This window comes from Paralichthys olivaceus, chromosome 3, assembly GCF_024713975.1.
Source record: "Paralichthys olivaceus isolate ysfri-2021 chromosome 3, ASM2471397v2, whole genome shotgun sequence".
In the NCBI taxonomy this organism is placed as follows: Eukaryota; Metazoa; Chordata; class Actinopteri; order Pleuronectiformes; family Paralichthyidae; genus Paralichthys; species Paralichthys olivaceus.
This window is the reverse complement of record NC_091095.1, coordinates 7,222,385-7,235,876: the sequence shown is the minus strand read 5'-3', so window position 1 is coordinate 7,235,876 and position 13,492 is coordinate 7,222,385. Positions and strand designations below refer to the sequence as shown.

At 41.1% G+C, this 13,492-nt stretch overlaps 1 protein-coding gene across 4 annotated transcripts in view; it reads right to left on the bottom strand.

The window, feature by feature from the left end:
• The window catches only part of ano8b (anoctamin 8b), a 36,055-nt gene that overhangs the window by 19,482 nt on the left and 3,081 nt on the right, over window positions 1–13,492 (bottom strand). For 2 of the 4 annotated variants that reach the window (XM_069521731.1, XM_069521732.1), the window contains exon 1: window positions 1,117–1,333. The exons of the other annotated variants lie outside the window; for them this stretch is intronic. In XM_069521731.1, coding sequence (XP_069377832.1) covers window positions 1,117–1,318 — 202 coding nt within the window. In that variant the 5' untranslated portion in view covers window positions 1,319–1,333. Of the gene's footprint in view, window positions 1–1,116; window positions 1,334–13,492 lie in introns of those variants that run through there. 4 annotated transcript variants of the gene reach the window in all.

Genomic DNA, 13,492 nt, shown 5'->3' with positions numbered 1-13,492 from the left:
CTCAGTGTCTGAACCCAGCGATGCATTTAGCTGATTAAGCATGAGCCTGATATTTTATTCAGGAGTTGGTCGACACCAGGGCGGCACGGTAATGTAGTGGGTAGCTCTGTTGCCTGACTTCTTGGTTCAATCCCAGTTTTACCTGGGGTCTTATTGGATGGAGTTTTTCCTGTTCTCCCCATGTTTGTATGGGTTCTCTCCGGGTTCTCAGACTTCCTCCCACAGTTCAAAGACAGGGTGTGGTTAATTGTAGATTCTAAATTGGCCGTAAGTGTAATGTGAGTGAAAATGGCTGTTCCTGTGACATCCTGGTGACATGGCCCGGGTTTACGCTGCTTCACGCCTGATGCCGGCTTAAAAGGATAAGTGGTATAAAAAATGGATGGATGGTCGAGACCAAAACAGCTGAAAGGAGAGTGAATATTGAATTCATTCATTAGGTGGTCAGAGATACAATTCTGATTCCTGTTAATGCTGCTCCATGTTTACAGGACATATACGATCCAGACAACAGGTCCACCGCAACAAATTGTGGTTTATGTCAAATAAAAAGTAGCATTAAAATAAAATCTCAACATTTATTATAGATTTACATATTATCGTTTTGTTGCACATGTCATGTTCCTATGCATGTACAATATTTGAGCATCTTTTACTTTATTTTTTAGCCTTTCTGTGAATGGTAAATGAACTGCATTTAAAATATTGCTTTTCTAGTGTTGACCACTCAACACTATGAGTCAAATTCACCCACACACACGTTCACACAGTGTTACCATATACTGTGCTCTTCGATCACACAACATTCACACTCTGTAGGAACAGCTATCAGGGGCAATTCCACTTCATCTTAATTTATCGCAGATTTTACTTCCTCATCTTGCTTTATCATGTAAAAACTAGCACCAGCAGAGATACTGTGGCAACAAAATAAAAGGAATACCCAGTATTTTGTATCTACTCCGACTTGTCTGCTTTTTCCTAAAACTCAACCATCGACTTATTTCGCTGAAGATGATATTTTCTGTCAGGAAAGATCAAAACATGTTGGAGGAGCAAACTCCACTTGATTCGGAGGTATCATTAGTATTTAAAGGATTTCTCTTCAGTACTTACAAACAGGTTGTGACAACTTTATCTGGTTCCACACTGCTCTTCCCCTTCGAAGAACATCTTCAAACATCCCAACAAGTCCAACAGTAAACGCAGCCAGGTAGTTTTTATTTCTTTCTAATCTTGAGTGGTTCTTCCGGATCCTGAAATCAGACTGGACCCTCACTGTGCTCAGAATGAAATGCTGCAGGCAGTGCTGCGACATGACAGCAATTCTAATGAGCCCTGTATTATTTGCTAAGGGCAACACACACACACACACACACACACACACACACACACACACACACACACACACACACACACACACACACACACACACACACACACACACACACACACACACACACTCCTGCATGTGAGAACACAAATATCAGAGCCGGTTTCTCTGGATCTATTGGATCTCGGAAAGAATCAACTTGTAAAAAGACATTGTTAAGCTTCTGGCGATAAGGGCTGATGCTGGTGTTGATGTGCTCCTTCTGACCTGGAGAATCTACTGCTGCGTTCTTAACATAAAAGGCAACCTCTTGAAAATGTTGGAAACACTTTTCTGAGTTCTGAATGTGCAGTTCAGTGAAAACACGTCTTGTTAGTTTCCAGTCCATTACTTAAAATCCTTTTTCAACCCATTTGTGTCATTATTTCCACCCCCCATTGATTAAGCAAGGGTAATCAATTTGTATTGACAGCTTTCACCTAATTGTACCTCATTAGTGTTCATTCTGAAAAGAGCAAGTGCCGCAAATAATTTGCACACAGCGTAAGATGGATTTTACACTGCAAACACATTTTGCTGTCTTCAAAAGATCTAAGAGTTTACAGTTTGAAAATTACATGTTTTATGTATCTTTTAAATGACAGTCTCTATATAATCTATGAGTTTATATGTATAGCACAAAATAACAAGAGGCAGGATCTCAAGACACTTTGCAGAGTAAGTCCTACAGACGAAAATTATCCCAAATGTTGTTTACGTGAGCAGAAACGAGTTTGAAAAGCTCATTTTGGCCCCGTAACAGAAACCAGGTCAACGTAGACGAGCTTGTTAGGGACGAGCAGTGATACAGATACAGCCTGTACGACCCACGGCCTTCACGGCGAGATGACAGTTGGAGGGCTACAGCTTATCAGACAGCAGCCAGGCAGTCGTAACAATCAGGACGTCTTTCTCTGATCTGAGTCGCCCTCTTTGGCATTTCTGTGGGGTATTTACTCCGTGTGTAACCATGCAGGTATTTGTCTATGATGTGCATGAGTGTGAGCCTGAGATAGACAGTATGGGATTAATTGGGTGCAAGTGATTATGAAACTCAGGCGAAATACGGAAATGAAGAAGGTCACAGACTCTTAAGGAGAGACTTGATGATGCCTTTGCTGGCAGTGTGACTGGGTTTGATAACAGGCTGCTCTTTATGCTTGGCTGCAGCAGCTTTGGGTCAATTGAAGATTTAGTTCAGTCAGGTAGAAGTTGTTTAAAGTTTTCTACTGAATGTTCCTGCATTAACGTTGCGGCAACACAAGTAAGCTCTGCAGTATTTTGTGTAAGAGAAAAAAAATGAATGTCAATTGAAGTGATCATTTAATCATTCTTTCTTTCCAGGCATTCATTTTAATGATTGAGAATAATTGCCTTAGGTTTTTACGCAGGAGCCACTCAGGGACTCTAGCTGCACAGTTTATCTTATTATTTTCAAACAAGTTGCTTCAGTAGCTACAGAACACATCACTTTCTATCGAATAGGGGATATTTTCCAGGTAAGCCCTTGTACAACACACCAGGCCCTACCGGTGCAAAGCAACGGCAAGTGCAATGCAATGTAACTTAATTTACTAGTGGTCACTCATCAAAACAATAACAACAGACCTAGTTTGATAATGTTGTGAAGCAGCGTGGGATCATGGGAGTTGTCTTCACCAACATTGCCGAAGAACATTTACCTGTTTCAGCAGAAGCTAACGGCAATGAAGAAACAAGAACAATTACAAGTGACCAATACAACCAGCGGAAGGAAAAATCGACTAACTTTCTCGCAGTGTGTTTTTCTTTGGTCATATGTCTTTGTCCCTGAAGTTTCAGAACAGACAGACAAAGCCATGGGTAAAGCAGATATGATGCAATTATGATGCAAATAAATATATTTAAATAGCAAATACACTTGTATCCATGTGAGCACACGTGGACCTAAAATGAGGAGTCAGACACATGTTGGGCTTTGCTCACTTGAGGCAGCAGGAAGTTATTACGAAACCAACCAATAACAACCGGAGTAATGATGGTGGTGCAGTATTTCACTGATATTTGAAGATAATCAAGAGAATGGCTACTATGCACCTACACACACACATTCTGTTACACACACGAACAGATCCGTTTCCTCTGCAGAGAAACAACCTTTACTGGCAAATAGTCAAGATGCCAACACACTTGGCTTTTTAATGTGATATGACATTCTGATTTATGTGTATGTGTGGTTATTGCACAACCATGATTCATTTAGAGACGAGGTACGACCATGTTCCTGAAGCAGCAACGTTTTTTAATGCCGTTAAACTAGCAAAGTGGATTTCACACACCCTCAAGGCACTTGCAATGTTTTAGACGAAACACTTAGATAATTACAATAGTGCCCATTAATATCATAATAACAGTAAGACATCAGATTTTAAGTGTTTAGTTCTTTATGAAAAATCACAGATGGGAGAACCCTTGAATATAAAACCCTTGGGTTTGATGAGGTTCCTCCGTTTGTTTCACCAATTATCCAATCACGAGATAGCATGTCTGCTGAATTAGCACAGATGTTCTATAATTATATTAATGTCAACGTACAGGTGACATCATTTGGGGGACACCCTATTTCCTTGTTTGACTTTGTGAGGCCTGCAGTGCAGATTTCCTGAGGATTTTTTACTTTCAAAATACACCTCTACAAAAAGATGCCTTTGCCCGGCAGCAGCATGTATTTCCTTGGAGGCCAGAGCAGAATCGTTATCTTCACAGCCCCGAGTCATATTGAAGTTTGACTCTTATTTATCCAGTAGAGCAGAGAGAGTTAGACACAAACAAGCAGCCATACTGTAATACAGACAGAGAGAATGTTATTTAACACAGAGCCTGAGAAAAGAATTCCATCGTCACCGAGTGTGCTAATGAAACAAACTGACCCCGTTAGAACGATAACATCAGTAAGTGAGACATGGAGTCGAATCAGATTCAAAGACAAAACTATTTCCTTAATTAGAATCATCTCCATCTATTGTCGAATCTGAATCTCACTTCCCTGCACAGAATAAACAGCCAGTCACACAACCCTGTTCCCAACTCCACGTCTGTCTACACAACAGAGATTCACATACAGACACACACTGAAACACACACACGCTACCGGAAACAATATGGGCAAGAATTCAATGCATACATAACTACGGCTTCACGATTATGGCAACGTCCACCTCGCTTGGTCCTCCCAGTGCAAGGTGTCGTACACACAAGGCTCCAAATCAACAAACACAAACACTTCCAATTCCTCATTGCATCTTTCTTTTCCACTGACAGCTGAACACGCAGATGTGTTGTCGATGATATGAAACCTCCTCTTCCCACTGCAGCAAAGCACTCCTCCTGTCTCTCCAAGCCTTCTTTCACCTCCACCGGCTCCTCTCTTCCACACCACAGCCCCCTAAGTCTCTATTTCTCCATCTCTCTCTCTTTATATATTTTTGCTACTACCATTGGTGCCTCTTTCTCTCACTCAAATCCTCTCTTTCAGCCCCCCCAGGCAAAATGTTTGTTCTTCCTTTTCTCCATGCTTTTTTTTTATCCATTTCTCTCTCAGCTCTCCCCTCTCTCTCCCTCTCTCTCTCTCCCTCAGACGGTCTCAAGAGGTTCAAGAGGTATTTGACATCTTTGTGCACATGGAGCTTCTATGGGGGATGTCTTCAAACTAGGGAAAGAAGAGGGGGGAATGCTAAAGAGGGATACAAATAAAGCGAGGTCAACACAGTGCTGGTGCTTCAGTTGTAAATACTGCCACTGAGAGAACTGAAGATAAACACAGATCACACTAATTCCTTTCACAGACAAGCTCCATAGAGCAAGGTTCAATATTATCTGTAGGTGTTTTCATAATGAATTATTTCAGTCAAAGGTTTGTATACACATATACAGTATAAACATACACATATATATATATATATATATATATATATGCTTTATGTATCTGTTTTTGTTCATTCCAAAGTCTGGTGACTATTTGCTCTTTACTTAACATTTACTGAAGTCAAATAGTTTTTGTGTAAACCTATTGCTCTGTTTTTCTATGATTTTGTTGTACTCTGTTCACAGCAGCACTGCAGGTGTGTGATGACGTGTGAAGCCTTGGTTCTGATGGTTAATGAGTGTGAGACATTCCCCAAATTACCTGTGATATGCACTTTTGAAAAGTAAGTCATCAAAACTCATTTCCTGTAGTTGTATTACAATCAACCTGCTTCTACAATTTTAATTTTTTACAAAAATCAATAAATACAACTGAGACACACTTTGCATGGCATCTGCCTCAATTATAACGATAGAGCGATAAAAGAAAGACAGACACGACTAAGAAAGTATAGCCATGTAATGTTAATCATGTGCATCATCTTTTATAGTGTTACCATCCCAGAAACCTCAAAGGTGGCAAGGAAAGGACAAAAGGAAAAGTCACGTGATCCCTGATTCTGTGGGCTTCATCCTCTGGAGATCATGAACAGCCATACAACCCAATAAGAAGTTGGGAAGATAATTCAGTCTGGATGACAATGATGGACTGACTGACACTGCTATCCCTAGAGCCATGCTGCTAGTACCGTCCGGCTATAAACATCACCAGAGACACCTGTTTCACAATTAGAGAACCTTCACGTGATTAAGACGATTTTTTTCCTGCAGGAGGGAGATAAGAGGCTCCTGTTCTGCCTTTGTGACGAAATGGGATGAAGATGTCAATGCTGCTGAATGTCAGAACTCTGGTTTCCTCATTAACAGGCACAGGGAGGATAACAGGGACCCGTCCTTGGCTTCAAGAATAACAAAGATTGCATATGACACCGGAGCCACCCATGGCTGAGAGCCAACGAGAGGTCGAGGTAAGACCGTGTAGAAAGAAAACCACCACAGTGCTCTCACAGCAGAATAGTTGAAGTATCACTTTTCCAGTCTGTTTTCTCTCCTTCACATCACTCATTGTCTGCGCTCCCCACTTAGCTTACAAAATCTGCCTCATCTCCCACTCTAGCTTTCTTTCTTCCAGGTCGGGTAATGGGTGCTACATTCTTGGTAAGCTGGTTTATTTGTGTGAGCTACGTCAGTGAAGAAGCCAAGTAGCAGGGATTGAGCCGTCATATCTGCTAGAAAGCCGGGGTTAAATGAGGAAAGTGATGCTGAGCTCTATTTAGTCAGGTAATAATCACGAATGGAAGCCAGCGTTGAATCCTTTCATGTTCAGTCGATGCAGACTACTCCTCCAGACAAGTGCCACAGACTGGTTATCCAACTGGCTGAATTGAGTATTGTTGCGTAGGAATGGGAGAACGGGGGGGGGTTGGGTTTTTACAAATTATGAATAAGCCACTGGTGATGATGAATATAGTGGAGTGAATGGCAGCATTGTGGAGCAAACAGACCTTCTTGTTGAGCATCGGGCAACTGCCCAAGTGGAAAGAGGGTTTTCTGATGAACATGCAGCACAATGGGACATGAATTAGACCCAACGACGATGTGAGCTTATACACGTGGTCATTTCTGTGAAGGTTTAAGATCGCTGCAGAGCCACACCATTCCTAAAAATTGATATGTTCAATAGCTTTGCTGGAACATGGCTAAATACTTTGGATAGTAAAATCATGGAGGGGCGATACATCCCCTGCGCATGTTCTGTATATTTATATGCAAATGTTTTATATGTATATAATACTTCATTTCCCCTGTAACAGTTTTATAATGATACAAACATTTTTTACACAATCTCAAACATCTCTCGCTCGCAAAGATTGCTCTCACTCAACACATCAGCACCGGAAGATTTCCTGCCTGAGTCAGTGGCCCTTCAAAACAATAGAGCTGTGACCTCTCATGGGCAGACATCTAAAAGAACGTACTGTGTATCATTCCCAGAAAAAAAAAAAGGTCAGTTCTAAAAGTTAATCATCTGGAGATACCCTCCGAAGTAATATTCACATGTTTGGTTGTTGGTGAGTTATTTTGTTCATACATAAGAACAGAGACAGGGTTGAAAACAGTATCTTACATGTGGAAAAAAGCTACACGCATTTCCTATGGTGAGCTGTACAGATGCCAGTGGGCGTTCCAATAACTTTGAGGCAAACTGGGTATTTCTATTCACATCTGAAACTAAACTGGGTACAACAGCCACTGAGAAAGAAATGATAAGAGAAGAGTTACAAAGACAAGATACTGTAGCAGTGAGTCATTCAGTCTGATGGCTGTGGACTAACTGATCTGCACAATGATATTCTATCCCTCGACAGGAAAGATGGGAGGGAGGCTCCGAGTCAGATCAATGCTCAGAGGAACCAGTCATTATCCTACATTACTACACCATTCCTCCCATTTCCTTCCCAGCTCAATGACAAGAAGAGGAAGATGTAAATTGATGACTTTGATTTTTCAAAACGAAACCAGAGGAAGATAAATGCAGTATTTCATCCTTACTTTGCTCTGGAGTTTCTTCTGCAGATTGCCAGTAAAAGTGTTACAGAATGACTATGAGATCAAAAAACTAATGCATTTTCAATCATGAGTAGTGGAAGCTGTGGGAAGTGTAAATTAACCATTTTGTAATTTATTTTAAACTATAAAGTGACTGATTAATTTGTGGTAGTGGTGCAGGAATCAGCAAATTCAACCCAACTGCAGCAACAGATTTTACACTTTTTTTCTTTAAAGCCTCGCCAGTTCTAAAAGAGGCGAACGAATAACTCTTCTCTACTTGAATGGAGAAAATCAAAGTCTGTCACACCAGAACAGGCTGTTGACTCGCTTCAATAAACACTGATCATGAGGAAAGAGATATACTGCTGAAATCTCTCTGTCAAAGGCAAACATGGGTGTTGGAGCAGTGGCAGAGCAGTGTAATTTCCTTGAAAGCCATTTTCATCAGGCATCATCAGAAACATCAAAACCTTCTCACAGCATCTTACACTAAAAGCTGCAGAACACATGATTTCAAGACGTGTCGTTAACAAAACAGACATGATGATGTTAATGACAATGTATCATATGTGAGTATATGTTGTTTTGCATGTGTGGACTGGAGAGAAGAAACAGGCGGTTGAAGGTAGAGAATGTATATGAGGGGGCACCACAATAAAAGCCTGAGCTTCACCATTGTAGGTTTTCATCAGTCAACACTGGCGATGTGCAAATATATGAGCTGGAACAGAATGTTCCCCCTCAGCTAGAGAGACTCACATTCAAATCACTATTAAAGGCAGGAGCCAGAATCTGACAAGTCTTTTCAGACAAGGAAATAAATATGCAATAAAAAAAGATGAGAAGAGTTAAAACTGCCCCTGTACTAATTAAGGACACTCATTAGAGTAAATAAAACAATTCAATGATTACTTGTATGCCCCTTCCAGAAAAAAACTTTTTGCATAATAATTCTGACAATCTGAGTAATCCGCCTCATCAGTGGATCGGTCAGTATAAACTTATGTTGTGTAGTTAAGTTTTGTTTAAACACAGAAATTATTTATAAAATATAGTGAACATGTCAACATTTTCACAGATATCAAGCTGGTTTTAGGTGAAATGTGTATAAAAAACGAGAATGTTTCCACTGTAACCATAAAAACATGCAGTTTGGGTTTGAACATTTTGCTCATAACATGTCTTCATTGTGTATTTTAAAAATGATCTTAAAGCATTTTGTGTCTCCTGATATGTTTCACACTAAACTGCTTTAATAATATAAAAGAAAAATTAAAGCAGTTAGTAGAGGTGTAGCTCTCAGAAAAGTAATACATTCAGTAACACAATCTTTATAGTTATTATGCACATAAAGGTTTGCATGAGTATAACACACTTCTTTAACAACATAGCGTCAACAGTAGGAGTTTATGCATCACTGATTCTGTTCCTCAACACTTTTACCAAACAAAATAAAACACTGAGCAGGACAAAGAGGCTGGAATTGAACTAAAAGATAAAAAGCAATAGAAGAGTGACTCCTGAGGTATAAAGTCATCGTCAGAGAAAGTCTGAGTGCACAGCAGTGTTTTTGAGGGTGCATTACTCGGAACAAACAGATTATGCTGCTTTTTCTCTAAGGTTTAACTTTGACATTCAGCCAGCTGCAGAGGGTAATGAGGAGAAGATGATGAGGACTGATTGAACTCTACCGGCCAAACAAGTCTAAATCCTTTTCAGACATGAACTCTGGAAAGTGTCCAGAACATTGTTTGCCTTTCACACATTAGGAACAGAGCAGGGGAGTGTCATCAAAATGTTACGTGTCTGGAACATTAAGGCGAAGGGTGGCGCCGGGGTAGAGCAAGCAGAAGGTCGAACATGGTGAATTCTGCTCCAGAAATTGTGTATTTTTGCCCACAACACATCGACACATACCCTAGCTCTTGGAGCTTCTATTTGACACCCTTTGGTGTCTTCTACATGTATGGTTCACGTATTTTTAATGGGGACATTTTATTAGGGAGATGAAGGGATAGGTTCCAGAAAATCGAGCAACTGACTTGGACATTTGGGTTCTCACATCTGTAAAATTCCAGGAACAAGTCTGGGGTTCACTGCATGTCTGACAGCATCTTTCAAGTGTAGTGGTAAAACAAAACAAGTGTTCAAAGCAGATGGTGTTTTAAAACTCCCTTGCTTATCATTGAGTGGCCCCTCGCTAACACCGACATGGATAATACGTCTGGATATTAGCTGCAGGGGAACGATCTTTTCTCCCCCATGTGTTGTACGTTCCACTTTCATAGGCCTTTAGCCTTCTCTAGAGGCTGCACAGTGGCTAATGTGGAGCAATTCCCTACGACTGGGGCTAAAAACAGCATTCTTTACCATGGTCATTGTGATCCTCCTGGCGTAGCTTAGCGACTAAAGAAATCAAATCCAGGCCTCATCAGTACAGTCAGAGAGCATTAAGGACAGGGTGACCAAATGCACCTTTATCCTACTTTATCTATCACGGAAAGGTATATTAGGTACGCATTGGACAAGGGTGGATATTGACTCTGCTTTGATCGAATGGATCCTAAACTCACCGATATGGTCTCATGTCACTGCTTTCACACAAGGCATGAGACGGCCAACACCAGCAGCGCTCTCTGTGCTTGGAATGCATTAAGCTCCAGAGTGTGCATTATCGTTTTCTGCTTACAGCTTGATAATCTTCATGGATATAAATGGGAACGTGTAAACTTCCAGAGGGCATGAATGGGGATTTAGAAGATGGTTGACTGGAGGCAAAGAAGCCTTATCGTTGATAAGATTAAACTATAAAAAAAACTTGAGAATCTAGGCCGTGTGAATCACCACATGGAAAACAGATGGTTTATCACAACTCAGGGAATGTTTGTATCCCCCTTACGCATCCCACATCTAACGATACGTGGATATGTATCTAAAAAGCTGCATAATTATGAGGGGGTACCATCCCCTGAAGGTGTCTGATAGCACAGGTGGTACATGTATGGGTTCATCTCTGCATGTGGAAAAAAAACAAGCCAGCAAGAATCCAGTAATAAAAAGGCACAGCTGTTGGATAGAGGGAGTAGCCACAGTCATCCGTCACTAAACGGATATAAATTCAACGTAGTGTGCGTCTCTGTTTGCTTTTGGATTAACTTGATCCAAGAAATAAGTCCTTGAATCTACTGATTAAAAACATGATGGCAACTCTGATCTAATCTTTTAGATACTTAGTTCTTCAGAACTACTGATCTTTCTTTTCCCAAATTTAAAATCTGCAAACATCCCAAAGCATTTGGGACCGTGTCTCATCCCATTCACACAGCACTTTGACACACCATTCACACATTGCAGGTTCATCTGTCATGGGCAATTATGGGGTTCCTACCCAAGGACCATATATAAAGATGGACAACATGCCTCCACCTGCTCCCTGGATACAAGCGCTGCCATCTTGCGCATTTGTAGTCAGATTCTGTGCAGTAGTGATCAGGGGGTGGAGCCACAGTACATCAGTGTGTAACTGCCAGAAATGACAGAACCTATCTTTGAGAAAAATGTATTTGACTTGAACTTTGACTTTTTATTTAGATCTATGTCCCATCCATTAACATGCTCGAGGCTGGATTTATGACCTTTACTGCAGCCAGCCACCAGGTGGTGACCAAGGTGCTTTGACTTCACTTTCATTGGAGCTGTCATGTCGTCCATCTTTACATACATTCTATGCTCTTGCCCAAGGTCACTTTGGCATGTGGACTGGATGACCGAGGGGATTGAACCACTGACCTTCTAATAGGCGAATGACATGGTGTACCTCCTGAGCCACAGCTGCCCTTGCAGCAAAAATATCAAGATATCAAACAAGGCCAGGGATTGCAGTCAACACCCCTGACTGAATGACTGTAACTGATAGCAGAGACATGGATTGAGACGATGTAGAAGATGGAATTTACTTGTCAAAGATGAAAACCCATGTTTCTTCAGTTTATCAGTTTGTGTTGTTAGAACAAGCAAATAACATGAAAGGTGAACCGGTCACACAAACATCATCAACAGAAAATCACTGGAAACGATTGCAGCACCAACTGCAGTGTTTACCACCATCTAACCAGCATCTGGTTAAGGGAAGCTGCTCATTGGAAATGTGAAGTGTTGTAACAGTAAAGAGTGGGCCATTTCATTTTATAACCTGGCTTTACGTTAGCATGAAATGTCACCACCCCATCAAAAGTCAGCTCACCAAAGTAATCTGCCATTTGAATGTTTGACCGCTCAGGTAAGGTTAATAAAGCTCAGGTAAGGTTAATAAAGCTCAGGTATTACTAACAGCAAGGTCACCCCCACATAGAGAATTTCCTCTTTCTCTAATGCAGCTAATGTGCAGCTCGGCACTCGCTCTAGAGGAGGAGAAGAGAAGGAGAACAGGAAATACATCAGTGCAATGAATAAGAGAGACAAGCAAAGATCCAGAGAGATGCATTAAGTTGAGAGTCATTAGGCCCAACACACTGCTGCCATTATACCATTCTGCATTACATTCATCAGCCTCTTTCTTTAGGAAGCTGTGGGGTGAGACACAAACATATGGCTCAGTAAGGCTGCATGCAGCTCTTCTTCAAGGAGATTCTCTGTGATGTTTCCCCCCTCTCCTCAGCGCCCTGCCTTACACTGCTGTATTTAAAGCAACCTGTGTGACACTGAACCTGACTAAATCTTTCTGAAGCAAAGCTGAGGTATTCAACTTGCCTCCGAGGCAGAGAGAGAGAGAGAGAGACAGAGAGAGAGAGACAGAGAGAGAGGGAGCAGAGCCTCGGCCAGGAGTCTATGGATGAGTGCAGATCCCTGCTTAATACATGTTTTCTCATATATTTTGCAGACTGGAAAGTGTTTTTATTAAAGCCAGGCATCAAGAATGGAGTTAAATACATTTACGTAGATAAAAAATAGCCCCATCAGATCTCACCTCTGTCTCTGGTAAGATTTGCACTTTCAGAGGTGAAAAAAGTTTTTTAAATGAAAGAGCCCTTTTCCCCATCAAAGAAACCCACAAAACATCTGGCTTTTGTCTGCAATGGGAATTGATACAATTCATTCATGGATCAAACGGCTCCGCTCGACAGGTTTTTAATCGGCTCTGGCTTCAATCAGCATTGATTAAAACATGGCACCGGGTGAATGGCCAAATTTCATCTTCCTCATTCTGGCAGTCTAGAAGCTGATGCTGCACCTTTTGCGGTGCAACTTTGTGATGTTCATCAAACTTCTCTGGGAGTTGGTGCGTCAATAGATGAACTTTGGTGTACTTGATGTTTTTGAGATCTTGGGAACAACATGCGACAACAGTTTTTTTCTTCGTATTGTGCAAGATGCAAAACTGTCAAGGATGGCAAGGTGAGAATACTTCTCAGTTTCTGGTGCTTTTGTGAATCGCCATTTTTAAGGTTTAGCTGCATTTAAAAAATGTGTGTAATGGTGTGACAGAGGTACAGTACAAGCCTGACTTTAACTGCATGGCCTGCTGACACTTCTATGCTCCTTATCATACCGTGATATTTTTTATTCTGTATCAGGTACTCAGATGAAAACCTACAATTTGAGTAAATTTTAATCTCGATTGGCAATCAAGGGCTGTTGTTACAGCTGTTGAGATGAATACTCATA